Source organism: Arachis stenosperma, chromosome 2 (genome assembly GCF_014773155.1).
Source record: "Arachis stenosperma cultivar V10309 chromosome 2, arast.V10309.gnm1.PFL2, whole genome shotgun sequence".
In the NCBI taxonomy this organism is placed as follows: domain Eukaryota; kingdom Viridiplantae; phylum Streptophyta; class Magnoliopsida; order Fabales; family Fabaceae; genus Arachis; species Arachis stenosperma.
Window position 1 is genome coordinate 10,631,216 of NC_080378.1, and position 13,894 is coordinate 10,645,109.

Sequence of the window (13,894 nt, forward strand, 5' to 3'; positions counted from 1 at the left end):
ACATAAATTAGTTAAAAACTAATTTTATATGAATATCTTTATTGGAAAATGCATACATTTGTATCATCTGTTTTTCTATGTAATTTGCTAAAGGAAAAGTATGTAACTTGATGTAGGGTCCAACAATTTACTACAAGAAAAGTATGTAATTGGCTTGGCTTATATGGCCATTGGTTTAATTGTTGTTCCTTCTTGTTGTGAACTAAAACAGGAAAGAATCTTTCCGAATTTGAAGAATATCAAAGTGAGTAACATGAAGAGTTTGAGTGAGATATGTGACTTTGAATTCCCCGTAAATTCCTTTGTCAAGTTGGAGACAGCAGTTGTTGATAAGTGTGATAAATTGAATCATGTTTTTACTCATGACATGGTGGGAATATTTGAACATCTATGCAGCTTAAGAGTTACTAATTGCAAGTCAATAAAAGCTATATTTAACCTGGATGGGAGAAGTAAGCTTTCTGGTACTAGTAGGTATGCAATAATCAAATTGCAAGATGTTCATTTACAAGCACTTCCAAAATTGGAGCATTTGTTTAACCGGAAGAAAGATCATCCAGAAGGGAACTTTGGCTTGAAAAATCTACAAAAGATATGGGTTCAAGAATGTGGCAAGTTGGAAAACATATTTTCTGTTCCTATAGCCAAGACTTCTGAAAATCTTGAATATCTTGTGGTCTCAGATTGTTCTCAATTGAAGGAAATTGTAGCTGACGAAGAAGTTGCCAATAACCCAAGTGATCTTCTCATTAAGTTCACCAAATTGGCAACAATCAAATTTTTGAGACTACCAGAATTGAAGAGGTTCTGCCGAAGAGATTATGACTTAGAGTTGCCAGCATTGAATGACTTGTCTATTGAACTTTGTGACAAGTTGGAACCACATTTCAAACGAGACACCACAGATGCACAAAGAAAGCCTATCTATTTTTTTGAAGAGGTAAGATAATGCCTTTAAGCACTATTATTTCTACTACGACTAAATTCCTAAAGTGACATCTAAAATTCATGCCATGCACCACTGGTTTTGTCTATGAGGTTTCAATTATACTATTGTCATTCTTGAAATTGACCTTCGGACATCAAAGTGGTTCCTCGACTCATTTCTAACAGTGACTTGGTAAACAGAATGATGAGTTGACACTGTTACCACGCTAGACAATGATAAAATGAAGTTGTTTGCTTTTGGCGGCTAATTAAAATAGAAACATCGTTTTGATAGTTGTGAATATATAAAACGGTTTGCACATACACTTTGATTGGACCTAAAAAACAAACGATGTCATTTCACTATTTTCCATGTAACAAGAGTGTTAGCTCATCACTTCGTTTGCTGAGTTACTGCTAGAAAAAAGTCGAAGAACCATTATGATACCTGAAACTCAATCTTAAGAACAACAATAGTATAATTAAAATTTTAGAGACCAAATTGATGCACGTCAAGAATTTCAAGAACCACTACAGAAATTTAGTCTTTCTACTACATAGAAAACTATAGCAAATACGATTTATACAGAAGAAAAATGAATAGGTAGTGATAAATATAACTTGTACTTTACTCTACCTTAAGGTAGTGTTTGTTTATGGCACATTTTAAAAAGTATAATAATAATAAAAAATTTATACTTTTGATATATATATATATATTGAAAAGTTAAAAATTAAATTTTGTAATAATTTTTATAAAATATTTTTTTTTTATGATATGCCCTTTTGGTTATAAGTTAGCAAAACCCAAACTTTAATAATATTTAAAAAAAATTTTATTTAACTTTTTAAATTCTAAATCTATCCCTCAATCTTTATATTTAGAGAAAAGGACAAATAGGTCCCTGACCTTTTGTCCTGCGGACATTTTCGTCCCTTACTATTGAAAAATACTTTTAAGTCCCTGACCTTCACAAAATTTGGACATATCAGTCCTTCCGTCCAAATGTCTCCGTCAGGGACTGATCCGTCCAAATGCCTCCGTCAGAGACTGATTCGTCCAAGTTTTGTGAAGGTCAGGGGCTTAAAAGTATTTTTTAATGGTCAGGGACGAAAATGTCTGCGGGGCAAAAAGTCAGGGGTCTATTTGTCCTTTTCTCTTATATTTATCTTAAACCAAATATAATACTTAGATATAATTCAACCTAATATATTTTATACCAAACACAATACTGTCTCTCAATCTCAATCTCCCTTACCAACGCAGCCTTACTTCTTTTGTTATTTATCTGTATAGGCGCTCAATGAATTGAAGTCCTTGCAAATTGGCACATGGCATGCAAAGTTGTTAAGCAACTATGATTCCCGAATGGACAAATTAGAAGAGCTTCATTTATCTGGATTGAAGAATACTAATATTCTATATGTTTTCCTTCATAACAATCCTAATCTGATCAGCCTTTGGTTGAGTGATTGTTCTTTTCAACAATTGGTGCCTCTCGAAAGGCTTCCCAATATTGAAAGACTAGGGGTTGTTCCAAAGCTGAAAAGCTTGAATTTAATTGGTTTACCAAATCTTAAGGAGATCGGCTTTGAACGAGATGCAATTCTTCAAATGATTGAGTCGTTGACTTTAAATGATTGTCCACTTTTGGAGACTCTAGCACCTTCCTCTGTATTTCTCGCTCACTTGACAAAGCTGGAAGTAGTTGGCTGTAAAGGACTAAAATATTTAATGTCACCATCTATGGCAAGAGCATTGAGTCAACTCAACACCATGAAGGTAATCAACTGTGAATCTTTAATGGAAATTGTATCAGATGAAGGACAACAACAGAAAGAAGACGGGGTTATCGTTGCTTTTAAACAATTGACAACCCTTGAGCTTGTGGCATTGAAGAACCTACAAAGTTTTTGTAGTTTCAACAAGTGTTCCTTTCAGTTCCCATCATTAGAGAAATTCGTGGTGAATGTGTGTCCCAAATTGGAAAATTTCTCTCAAGGAGTCAGTAACATGCCAATGCTGCAAAAGGTGTATGTTGCACATGAAAAAGAGCAGATGAGATGGCATTGGAAGGGGAATTTACAAGATACGATGCAGTATATATTCAAACACAAGGTACATGCATAATCTTTCCTTTGATGGTTTTCTCTTCTTTCTCTTTTTTAATTTAAAGGTTAAAAATGAATAAATCAAATTATATTTTACTTAATAAGATTTTGTTTAAAATAAGGTAAAAATTTACATGCAAGTGTCTTAATGTAAAATTTATAACTGAAAAATGAGAATTGTTAGATTATTTGACATTTACTTATGGTACACAAAGTAGGAAAAGAATAATTAGAACGGGAAACATTATTGTGAACTTGATGCCGTCTATGAAATTATATATATGTCATCCATCTTCAGCTTCAGCGAGTGGATTATTGGAAGAATATATCATATTATTAATAACAAATATGGCCCCCTAGACTTTTCCTTTTTAAAATATTATATACACACTAAAAATAATTAGTTATTAAATCAGTTACTATAATTTTGTATATAAATATATATTATTTAAATTATTTTTAGTATATATTTTATATAAATGACTAATTTAATAATTGGCTTTTTATGTAAATCTAAAATGGTTGAATTTATTTGCGTGATTATTGAGTTCATAACAGGAGTTGGTTTTCTGTATGTCTTTAAAGTCTCTCACTCTCTTATATAGAAAGATATCTGGAACCTTCTCTTAGATATCCTCAAAGAATAATTTCTAATTTTATTACTTTTGGTTAAAAAAAGAGCATTGGGCTATAAATAAACATATTACTACTAAGCTGATCATAACTTATATGTTCACAGAAGTTTTACGAGTGCATGGACGAATTAAGAGTGACTGATAAACATGATTATCGAACAATCTCGAAAATCAGCGAAGGTCTACAAGAAGATTGGTTTAACAATTTGAAAACCTTGAAGCTGCTGCAGTGTTGTGGCTCCAAGCCATATGCAATTCCATCCAATGTTCTTCTTTCTTTGAAGATCTTAGAAGAATTGGAAGTAGAAAAGTGTTCCAAGATAATAAGCATTTTTGAAGTGGATAACTCTAAGATCAAGGAAACATCATTCCAGCTGAAGAAACTAACTTTAAAATCGCTACCAAAAGTGACGCATGTGTGGCAACATAACAAACAGGGAATCCTCGGCTTTCAAAATCTGCAACAAGTGAGAATCTTTATGTGTAACAAATTGAAAACCGTGTTTCCAGTAGCATTGGCCAGAAATCTTAAAAAGCTAGAGAAACTCAATGTACTAGTATGCACAAATTTGCTGGAAATCGTTAGAAAGGAAGAGGAAGCAATTGAAATAACAGAAAATTTTTTGTTCCCCTGTTTAACCCAACTGTTACTGGGCATGTTGTCACGACTTACTCACTTTTGCTCTGGAAAATTCACGGTGGTGTGCCCCGAGTTAAATGAGTTAAGAGTGCTTGGCTGTAGCGATGAGTTGGAGCTATTTCAGAGTCATCAACTACGTCTCGAGGATCAAAGCAGTACCTCAATTATTAGCAGGCAACCCGTTTTCACCAATAAAGAGGTAACAAATACTCTTTTTCATTTTCAATTTTTCCATGAAGAAAAAGTTTAAGGGACCAATTACAGTATAAGCTAACTAAACCAACTCTATTTATTTCTGATTTTGAAGTTAAAAATTTTAGGATAGTGGAAATTTTTTGTTGTTGTTTCTGTAATGAATTTATTTTTTAACTAATTGATTACAGTTGGCTTTATCCCTAATTGATTTTCTGTGGAACCGACCATGAGAATCGCATTATAATTTAGATTTTGTTAGGACATTAATTTGTTAAGATACTAAAGAATACAAAAAAGTTAATAACTTTAGAAAGTATGAACTTACGAGTCTCGCTAGGGAGACAATGAGATATCTATACAATATATACAATTGACTGTTTATTTGGTTCATACTTTTCTTGAACTTATTATTTATATTTAACGTTTGAGTTTTTGCAAGTTAAAACTACAGTGATTCCTGATATTCATTTTTTGCACCAAAAAGATTTTCGAGAAATTAATTACACTATAAATATTTTTGAAATTAAAAAAATTACATCATATTAATCTTCCATCTCTTTTTCGTCAATTTCCTCTTGACTTCGTAAGTGACCTGAGACATAACTGATTAACGGTCATTTTGGACTAGACAACGCGTTAATTTTAGTACTAAATACTTGATGAAATGATGTCATTTAACCTTAATAAAACATAAGGCGTTGCCACCTCCAATGTTTTGATCACTTCTTCGTCTTCTTCGCTCAAACTCTTCGCATTTAAAATTTCTTCCTCTATGACTAGAAGATAAGATTTGTTTGCTGAAGCAGTTAGAACTTTTGAAAAATTTTGATACCATAGAATGTATTGTAGTTCATAAATTTTGGAGGAACGAGAAAGGTTGTTTCACCAAAACCGAGGCACTGAGAGATAAGTGTGGAAGAGCAAATATTTTTCATCCTAATACTTGGATTATAAATTTCTAGGTCGTTAATTCATCTCCAACTTTTCAATCCTCAAGAAAACAATTCACCCTCACTTGTTCATTGTTGTTTGTAGCATCTGCTCTTCCATTTATTTCTTTTTGTACATTATCAGTCTTAGACAAATAACTTACACCATTTTTTTTCACTAGTCTGCAACAAGTATAGTTACACTTTAACATTAGCAATTAATAAAATAAAAGAAATTAACAATTTTTTTTCAAACACCCACATTGTAATTGGAACATTCGAAGAAAGGTTAGGATGAGAAATAAAGAAAATCTTAGATACTATTTTAGAATTTAACTCTAATTTTGTTATGTTAACAAGTGTTTATAAGTATTTATAAGTATTTATTAAGGTGTTTATTATAAAATAGTTGTATCGAAAATATAAATTCATATTTTATATAATCTTAACAGGTATTTAAATTTCCAATTATTATCAAGACCTTTAATATTATTGAAAATTTTAAAAATTACTCTTTTATAACATTCTTTTTTTAATACTCTTAACAAATGTGTTTAACAAAATCAAAATGTAATCATTTTTAAAAATTTACTATATAATAAGGTGAATAATTCCTTCATTTTAATTAATTGTTAACTCTGAATGTTCACTTAAATTAAGAATATGATTAAATTACATCGGAATTATAAATTTTGAAAATTAATTCATAAAACTGTTCTTAATACCAATAAAAAATTATATATATTCATATATTATGTCAGTGTCATAATTTTATCTAAATAGCCTATAAATCTAATAATTTAACTAAATTTAAAAGAAGAAGTACAAGGAGACAATGAGTTTAGTGAACAATACACTTATGCATATAGTAACCTCCTTTCTCCACTTGTGATTTCCATAATTTTTGTAGAGGTGTAGTGTGCTTTTATTTTATTGGGCCAATTTTAAAGTCCATTGTTTACATTATTTACGAAAGTCATTGTCTATCTAACAAAATCGAATTTAAAATTGTTTCCTTTAACAGGCTATTTCCAACGTGAAGACGTTGTACCTCAACCAAAATCAGATTTTGGCATTAAGCTCATGGTTGGCACAGTCTGTGAATCAAGGCCTTCAGTATTTAATTGAACTTGGAGTTGTTAACTTTGCTGAAGTGAAGAACAATGACGATGGAGAGAACTCTGCTTTACTATTAGAGATACTTGACAAGACACCAAATTTAGAGAGATTTGAAATACGTAACCATCATTTTAAATCCATCAATATTCCAGAAGAAGCAGGTAAGAGGATGCTTGGCTTGAAAGAATTGAGCTTGCTCTCACTTTCTGAGCTGAACGCCATTAGTGGGGTAGAGTACTTGTTAAATCTGCAGCTGTTAAAAGTTTCTGGATGTCCAAAATTGACAACATTAGGACAAACTTGCTCCAATCTGAAAGAATTGGATATATCGATTTGTCATAGATTGGAGTGTTTATTCACATCCTTAGCTGCAAAACTGCTAATACACCTTGAGGAGTTGAAAGTTTCGAGATGCGACTTATTGAAAGAAATAGTGGGAAAAGAACAGCAGAGTGATGAAACAGCTACAGCTTCCACGGCGACGAAAGACATTGAACTTAAGCGCCTTGAGAGGATAAAACTTCACTCTTTGAAAAATCTAGAATGCTTTTATTCTGGGAGTGCCATTTTGAAGTTACCCTCTTTAATTTGGGTGAATATAGAAGACTGTCCTGCGATGAAAAGTTTCTCTCAACAAGGAGCGGTACATGTGGAAGAACGTTCTAGACCAATTCAAATTTCTTACCACTCATCAAATAATGATGATTTCTTCTTCCACGATGATCTAAATGTCGCTGTTGCGATGAAGTTTCTACAACAGGTAAACAATTTTGAATTTATCTCGATTAAAGTTTTATTCTGACTTCACTTTTTATGCTCCCTCCAAAATTATCTAGCCAATGACCATGACTTATATCATCTTCTGTTATAACGTATGAACTACGGACACTTTGTCTCGTGTTTGCGTGTCAGACACATTTCGGACACGAAACTCACAGACACTCGTTCCGACATGCGTGTCTGTGTCTAACTGTGTCTTAATAAAAAAGAAAAAATTCTTTTCCGGACACCTAAATACCATTACGTGTCAGCGTGTCCAGTCTTATTCTTAACATATATTCTTAAAATAAATTTAGACATATTATATATTATTATTATTAAAATAAAAAATATTTTAAATACTTGATATAATTAAAATAAGACATTAAAAATAATTAGAAAATTTAATTTATATTTTAATATCAATAAAATATCAAAATATCATTACGATTTATCTAAAAAATACTTTATATTTTATATGTATGTGTGTTATTTTAAAATTCGCGTGTCGGCATGTTCCGTGTGGCCGTGTCGTATCATATCCGTGTCCGTGACAGTGGCCGTGCATCATAAGTTATAACTTGAAAGGTACTTTCATTTTTTTTTCAATTTTTTGAATTAGTACACATTAATTAAACAAATGTTAAGAATAATTCTTTTTGAATAAATTATTATTTTTATCCATAAATATTCAGAATATGAAAAACAATTTCAAAAAAAATAAAAAACTAGAATTATACTATAGAAGATATTCTAGTTGACAAAATTATCAAACTCCAAAAAATACAAAAAAAAAATTCTTAAATTATTCTCTAATATAATTTAATTCTAAACTCTAATACTACCTAATTCTCAATCCTCAACCATTTCTCACCTAAACAGCATAAGAAAAAACCTACTAACTAACCTACAGCCATCTCTATTGCTAAGTCACTCCAAGTCTCCAACCTCCAACCCTTCACTAATCACTATCATCCCACCAACATTTCTCCATCACTAAGCAGGCCCTTCGACTTCTGGTCTCCAATGTCACCACACACTTAAAGTGGTACTACATCGGCTCGCATCTAGAGCCGTTAAAATAGGCTAAATTTATCGGACTAGTCCGTTTGTTCATTTAAACAAGAAAATTTTATCTTTAAATTTAGGTTTGTTTAAATTTCGGATTAAACAAGCTAATTAATGATTATTCTAAAAAAAATAGTATAAACGGGTTAGTGTCATAGGCTAAAAGACCAACTTGTTAATTTTTTTTGTATTTTTCAAAAAAAATTTAGCCAATATTTTTTTTAATCCAATTTGAATACTCAACCCATCAACTAAAAAATATTATTTATTTAAAATTTTTTACCTAAAATGACATTTTTGTCAAAATATTTTTTAAAATATAAAATAAAAAAGAACATAAATAGACAGCTCATTTTAACCGATTAGACTTGTCATAAATGGTCTGAAATAAAAAGTTATAGTCCAAGCAAATTTATCCACAATTAACATTACTTAAAAAAGAATGTTATAAAAGAGTAAATTAATAATACATGGATATAAACAAGAAATTAATCCTACAATTATTTTTTTTTTTAGTAATATTAATTGTTTTTTAAATTATTCAATTCATATTTTTTAAAACATATAATTTACATGTATATAGATACTAGAAGCAATATTTAAAGTCAAAATAATAATACAAATATTAAAAAATATTGGAATCTCTTAAGAGAGTGATGATAAAGAGGATGAGTTATAAAATCAACATTGTAAAGCATTACATATTATAAGTTACTTAAAATAAAAAAATAATTTTTTTTTATAAAATTACTAGCAAAGATATTTAAAAAATAATTCACATTTTTAAAAAAATATTAGAAGTAGTAATCACTAACTTAAAAAGCTAACTTTTGAACCGAATCAAGTAGATCAATTAATGTTATTATTTTATTTTAATTCTTATATTCTAATTCTTTTCAATAAAAATGCAATCTATTTGTACTTATCAAAATAGTTGATACTATAGATATATGAAGTTTCAATTTTTAAAATAGAAATTAATAAAGATACAACATGCTATGTGCATACGCAAAAAATAGTTACTTGCATAAGATATATAACGACTCACATTTTTTAAAATATAAATATAAATAAATTATAATTTATTTTATAAATTGGAGTTCCTTATTATTAGAAATTATTTTATTATAAGTGATTGAAAGTAAAAACTTTCCATTTTTTAATTAAAGTTTCGGTTCGTATTCGCGAAGGCTCAATCTAACATAAACATATCATATAAAGGAATAGAGGTAAGTAACGTTCGGACTTTTAGTACGATCATGAGGTGCTAAAAGTTAGGGTGTTACAAAATACATATTAAAATATAAAATACACATTGAAAATGAAATAATACAAATATGTATCTGCAAATATATAATGACTAATTTTTTATGTATATATATCATTTTTAGTAAAGATAATCTTTTTATATTATATAAATAACTACAAAATTTTTAAATTTTTATAAATTTACAATGTATATTTTTATGTGATTAAATTTTTATTATTTCACAAAATAATTTTCTATTCATATTTATAATTATGTATTTAAAATTATTTGATAATATTTATTAATTGCTGTCATCATTTATTTGAGTTCGCGTAACACACGGGTCTCATTCTAGTTATTTTTATTTTGCAAAATTATAAAATTGTTATCTATGTAAAATTGTTGATATGGCAGAATCATATAAATCAATATGGTATAAGTTTATTCTATAATAAATTTGTATCAAATTTTATATAATAAAAATAGATAAATAGATTCTTTGAAAATTTGAAAGGATTTAATTTTCTAACTACAAAATTTTCTATATTTAACATCTTAAACAAGTATTTTTAGCTGAATGCAATATCTTTGTTTATTCCGTTACCCTTATATTTATTTCTCTGATATAATGACACTCAGAAACATCTTGTTCTTGGCGATGATCACCCAGAGCTGGAAGTTTTATGGCTTGGTAAAATGCATATGCCAGAGGGCTACTACTCTGGTTTCAATTTGAAACGTTTGGTGGTGGAAGGATGTGAATTCTTAACAAGTGCAATACTTTCATCTCATTTACTTCCTTTCCTTAATAATTTGGAAGAGTTGGAGGTGAGGGGATGTAATTCTGTTGAGGCAATATTTGAAGTAAAAGATACATCAAACATGATTGTTATTCCTTTGAAGACAATGATTTTGGAGAACCTTCCAAGTCTGAGGCATGTTTGGAACAAGGATCCTGAAGGAAAACTCAGTCTTCCTGATATGGAGAAGGTTACTGTTGATAAATGTACAATGATAAAATTCTTGCTCCCAGAGTCAGTTGCCAAGGGTAATATTCAAAGGTTAGAAGTGAAGAATTGTGCTGAGTTAGTTGAAATTGTTACAGGAAATGAAGTAGCCAAAGAAGATGCAAACAAACAGGTTAATATCTTCCCTAAGCTATCCTGTCTGAATCTGTGCAATTTGCCAAATCTGAGCTACATCTGGAAAATTGGGAACAACGATCTTAAAGGAAGTCTCAGCCTTCCAAACTTGAAGGAAGTCACTGTTATTGAATGTGAAAGCATAAAGAATTTGCTCCCAACATCACTTGCCATGGGTAGCATACAAAAATTAGATGTGAGGAACTGTGTGGAGTTGGTTGAAATTGTTGCAAAAGATGAAGCAGGCACCAAAAAAGCAAATAAAGAGCTTACTATGTTCTCTATGTTAATGTCCTTGACTCTGAGGAATTTGCCAAATCTTACACACATTTATGTTGGGAAGCGAATTCTAAATTGGCCGGAGTTAAGAGAGTTGGATATTTATCATTGTAAATTGCTAAAGAATTTTGCACCTGATAGTATTCATTCAGCTGGGAAGGTATGAAAGCTCCTGTCTTGACAGTATTCATAAATTTTCTAGTCAAGTTGATTATATGCTTATTTCTCATAGAGTACATAGTTTTGAATAGACTTGAACCTTTTTATGAGTAATGCTAGATAACCAATTTTTTTTTCCGTCAATATCAGTCAACTTTTTTAAAATGATTTTGTTTATCCAAAATTCTAGACCCTAAATTCTAAATTATAAACCTAAACACTAAAATTGGCTAACTTAAAAAGTTGGTTTGCTATTATTCCTCTTATTTAATTTATCATATATAAGCATAGTCCTATTTTGAATTTAATTTGAATCCTACAGGTTGTTTCCCCTGGCTTAGAGCAACTGTCACTGGACAAGGAAGGTATCATGATGATTGAGCAAGGACTATCTAATTTGGACCTCCAAAACATAAGATGTCTCACACTGCAGGGCTTTAATGATATTGATGAGTCAGATGCATTTCCCTTTGATTTCTTTTCAAAGGTGCCACTGCCCAGAATTGAGATGCTTGCGGTGGCCAATAGTGCTTTCAAAGAGATATTCTCCTCAAAACTTGCTGACACAGAAACCTATGCTAAGATCCTTTCACAGCTTAAAAAGTTGGAGCTCAGGAATCTACAGAAACTTGAATCCACTGGGTTAGATCTTTTGCACACGTGGGTGGCCTCCTCTAATCTGACATGGCTGAAAGTAGAGTGTTGTGCAAGTTTTAAGTATTTGTTCACGTCTTCAACCGCCAAATGTCTTGTTCAACTGCAACATTTGCATGTATCCAACTGTGAAGCACTTGAAAGTGTAATAGTGGCTTATCAACCGGATGATGATGAGGTCATCACATTCGAAGGGCTCAAGGAACTGTCTCTTAGCAAGTTACCGAAACTCGAGAGCTTCTACAATGGAAAGTCAACCTTGAATTTTGCAGGGCGTGCCCAAGTTTCAATCAGTCAATGCAAGAGCATGAAAACTTTCTCACATGGTGACGTGAAAGCTCCCGACTCATGGATTGTGGAGATAGACGGAGTTCGTTTCTCGGAAGATAATCCAAATGCTATAGTCAAATCAAACTCTGGGAAAATTTAGTAAGTTTGGGCAGCAATCATTCAAATCAAACTTTGGAAAATTTCGCTTCTCTCAGTCTTAACAATATTTTTACTTTTAGCCAATATTAACATAATTCTTTATGAAATTTTATTTTCAAGGTTCTCTAGGACACCAAATGCAACATGAGGATATAAGTGGATTCCATCTTGGCAACGAATATTCAGGAGAAAAAAGAAAAGGATATTTTTCTTTTTCTTTTCTGCTTGTGTTGTGTGCTTTATATGAATAAGTTCTCTGTATTACTATGCAGAAAGAAGTGTAGAACACCTTTTAAGTGGAATAGCTCTAAGTGTGGTTTAGGAATAAAATTATATCTTGTATTTTTATACAAGATGTAATTGTAAGGTGTGTGGTTTTTTCTTTTAAGTTATTGAAAGCACTAGCGCATCTTTACTTATGAAAGTGTACTGTAATAATTTGACATGATTGAAGGAGTGTGGTTTGTGTGAAAAATTGTGAAAGATTATTGTAAGAAAAGAGTTGATAATGGCAAGTAGATACAGTTCTACATAAGACCAATTTCATGCATAAGGTTGACCCTATATTTGTATTAAATTTAATTATTTTATTGGTTCCTATAGTTTCATCAAATTTGTAATTAGATCTCTATATTTTTTTTCAATTAAATTCTTATATTATTTTTAATTTTATTATTAGGTCATTTTTGTATCATAAATATTAAAATTAACGGAATATTTTTTTTCAAAAAATATTTGGTCAAATATTCTTGTATATTTTTCTTTATTTCAAAAGTTGTTTCTTTGCTTAGGTTCCCAATTCTTATAAGACTTTTGCATCGATTTGAAAATTGCAAAAATGTGATTGATGGATCATGATTTAAAATTGGTATATATTTTTCAAGATATGAATTTACTCGGTTAATTAGTATTTATTATATCCTTCATTTTAGAAATAGCATCTACTAAAAATTTTAAATTATTTTAATTTAATTTCAGTTAAGACTTGTTAAAATAAGGTAATATATTTACTAATGCATAAATAATCCATATTTACTAATTTCTGTTTATTTTGCGACCAAAAAGCAAGCAGGAAAGCCTGCTTGTTTTGACTTAATGATCCAAATCCGCATTAAGCAAATGTGATTAACAAAATTTTAATAGTGCTTATTCGAACTTTGATCAACATAATTATCGTGTTCTTATAAATAAGTTCATGTTTGTAAGAATGAAAAAGATGCATCCTTTATAGTAGCTAACCAAAGTGTGATTAGATTAAAGGCTATAAAGGTAAATGTCATTTTGAATTCGGTGTTTTCTCATGTTTTGCTATACAAATTTTTCTGTTCTATAGAGATAATTTACCCTTGATGAAGAATAAATGGAAGTCTGTTGACAAAGAAACAAGAATTGTTTTCTAAATCCATATTCTTCTTTTCCTAGAAATATAGATCAATTTTATTTATGAAAATTTTATGTAGAAATATATCTACTTGCTGTGATAAATTTTGTTCTTGAAATACACACAACTTTAAACTCAAAAGCACCCTGCTGTCACTTTTATTTACAAAAGCATTCAATAACTTTAATACCGTACACACACCCACGAAAATAAAAAT

At 30.2% G+C, this 13,894-nt stretch overlaps 1 protein-coding gene across 2 annotated transcripts in view; it reads left to right on the top strand.

The window, feature by feature from the left end:
- Positions 1-12,873, top strand: part of LOC130960509 (uncharacterized) — a 32,927-nt gene extending 20,054 nt beyond the window's left edge. For both annotated transcript variants that reach the window (XM_057885923.1, XM_057885922.1), the window contains 7 exons: positions 212-940; positions 2,225-3,046; positions 3,779-4,513; positions 6,463-7,317; positions 10,273-11,214; positions 11,536-12,296; positions 12,417-12,873. In XM_057885923.1, coding sequence (XP_057741906.1) covers positions 212-940; positions 2,225-3,046; positions 3,779-4,513; positions 6,463-7,317; positions 10,273-11,214; positions 11,536-12,296; position 12,417 — 4,845 coding nt within the window. In that variant the 3' untranslated portion in view covers positions 12,418-12,873. The remainder of the gene's footprint in view (positions 1-211; positions 941-2,224; positions 3,047-3,778; positions 4,514-6,462; positions 7,318-10,272; positions 11,215-11,535; positions 12,297-12,416) is intronic.
- Positions 12,874-13,894: the final 1,021 nt, after the last annotated feature.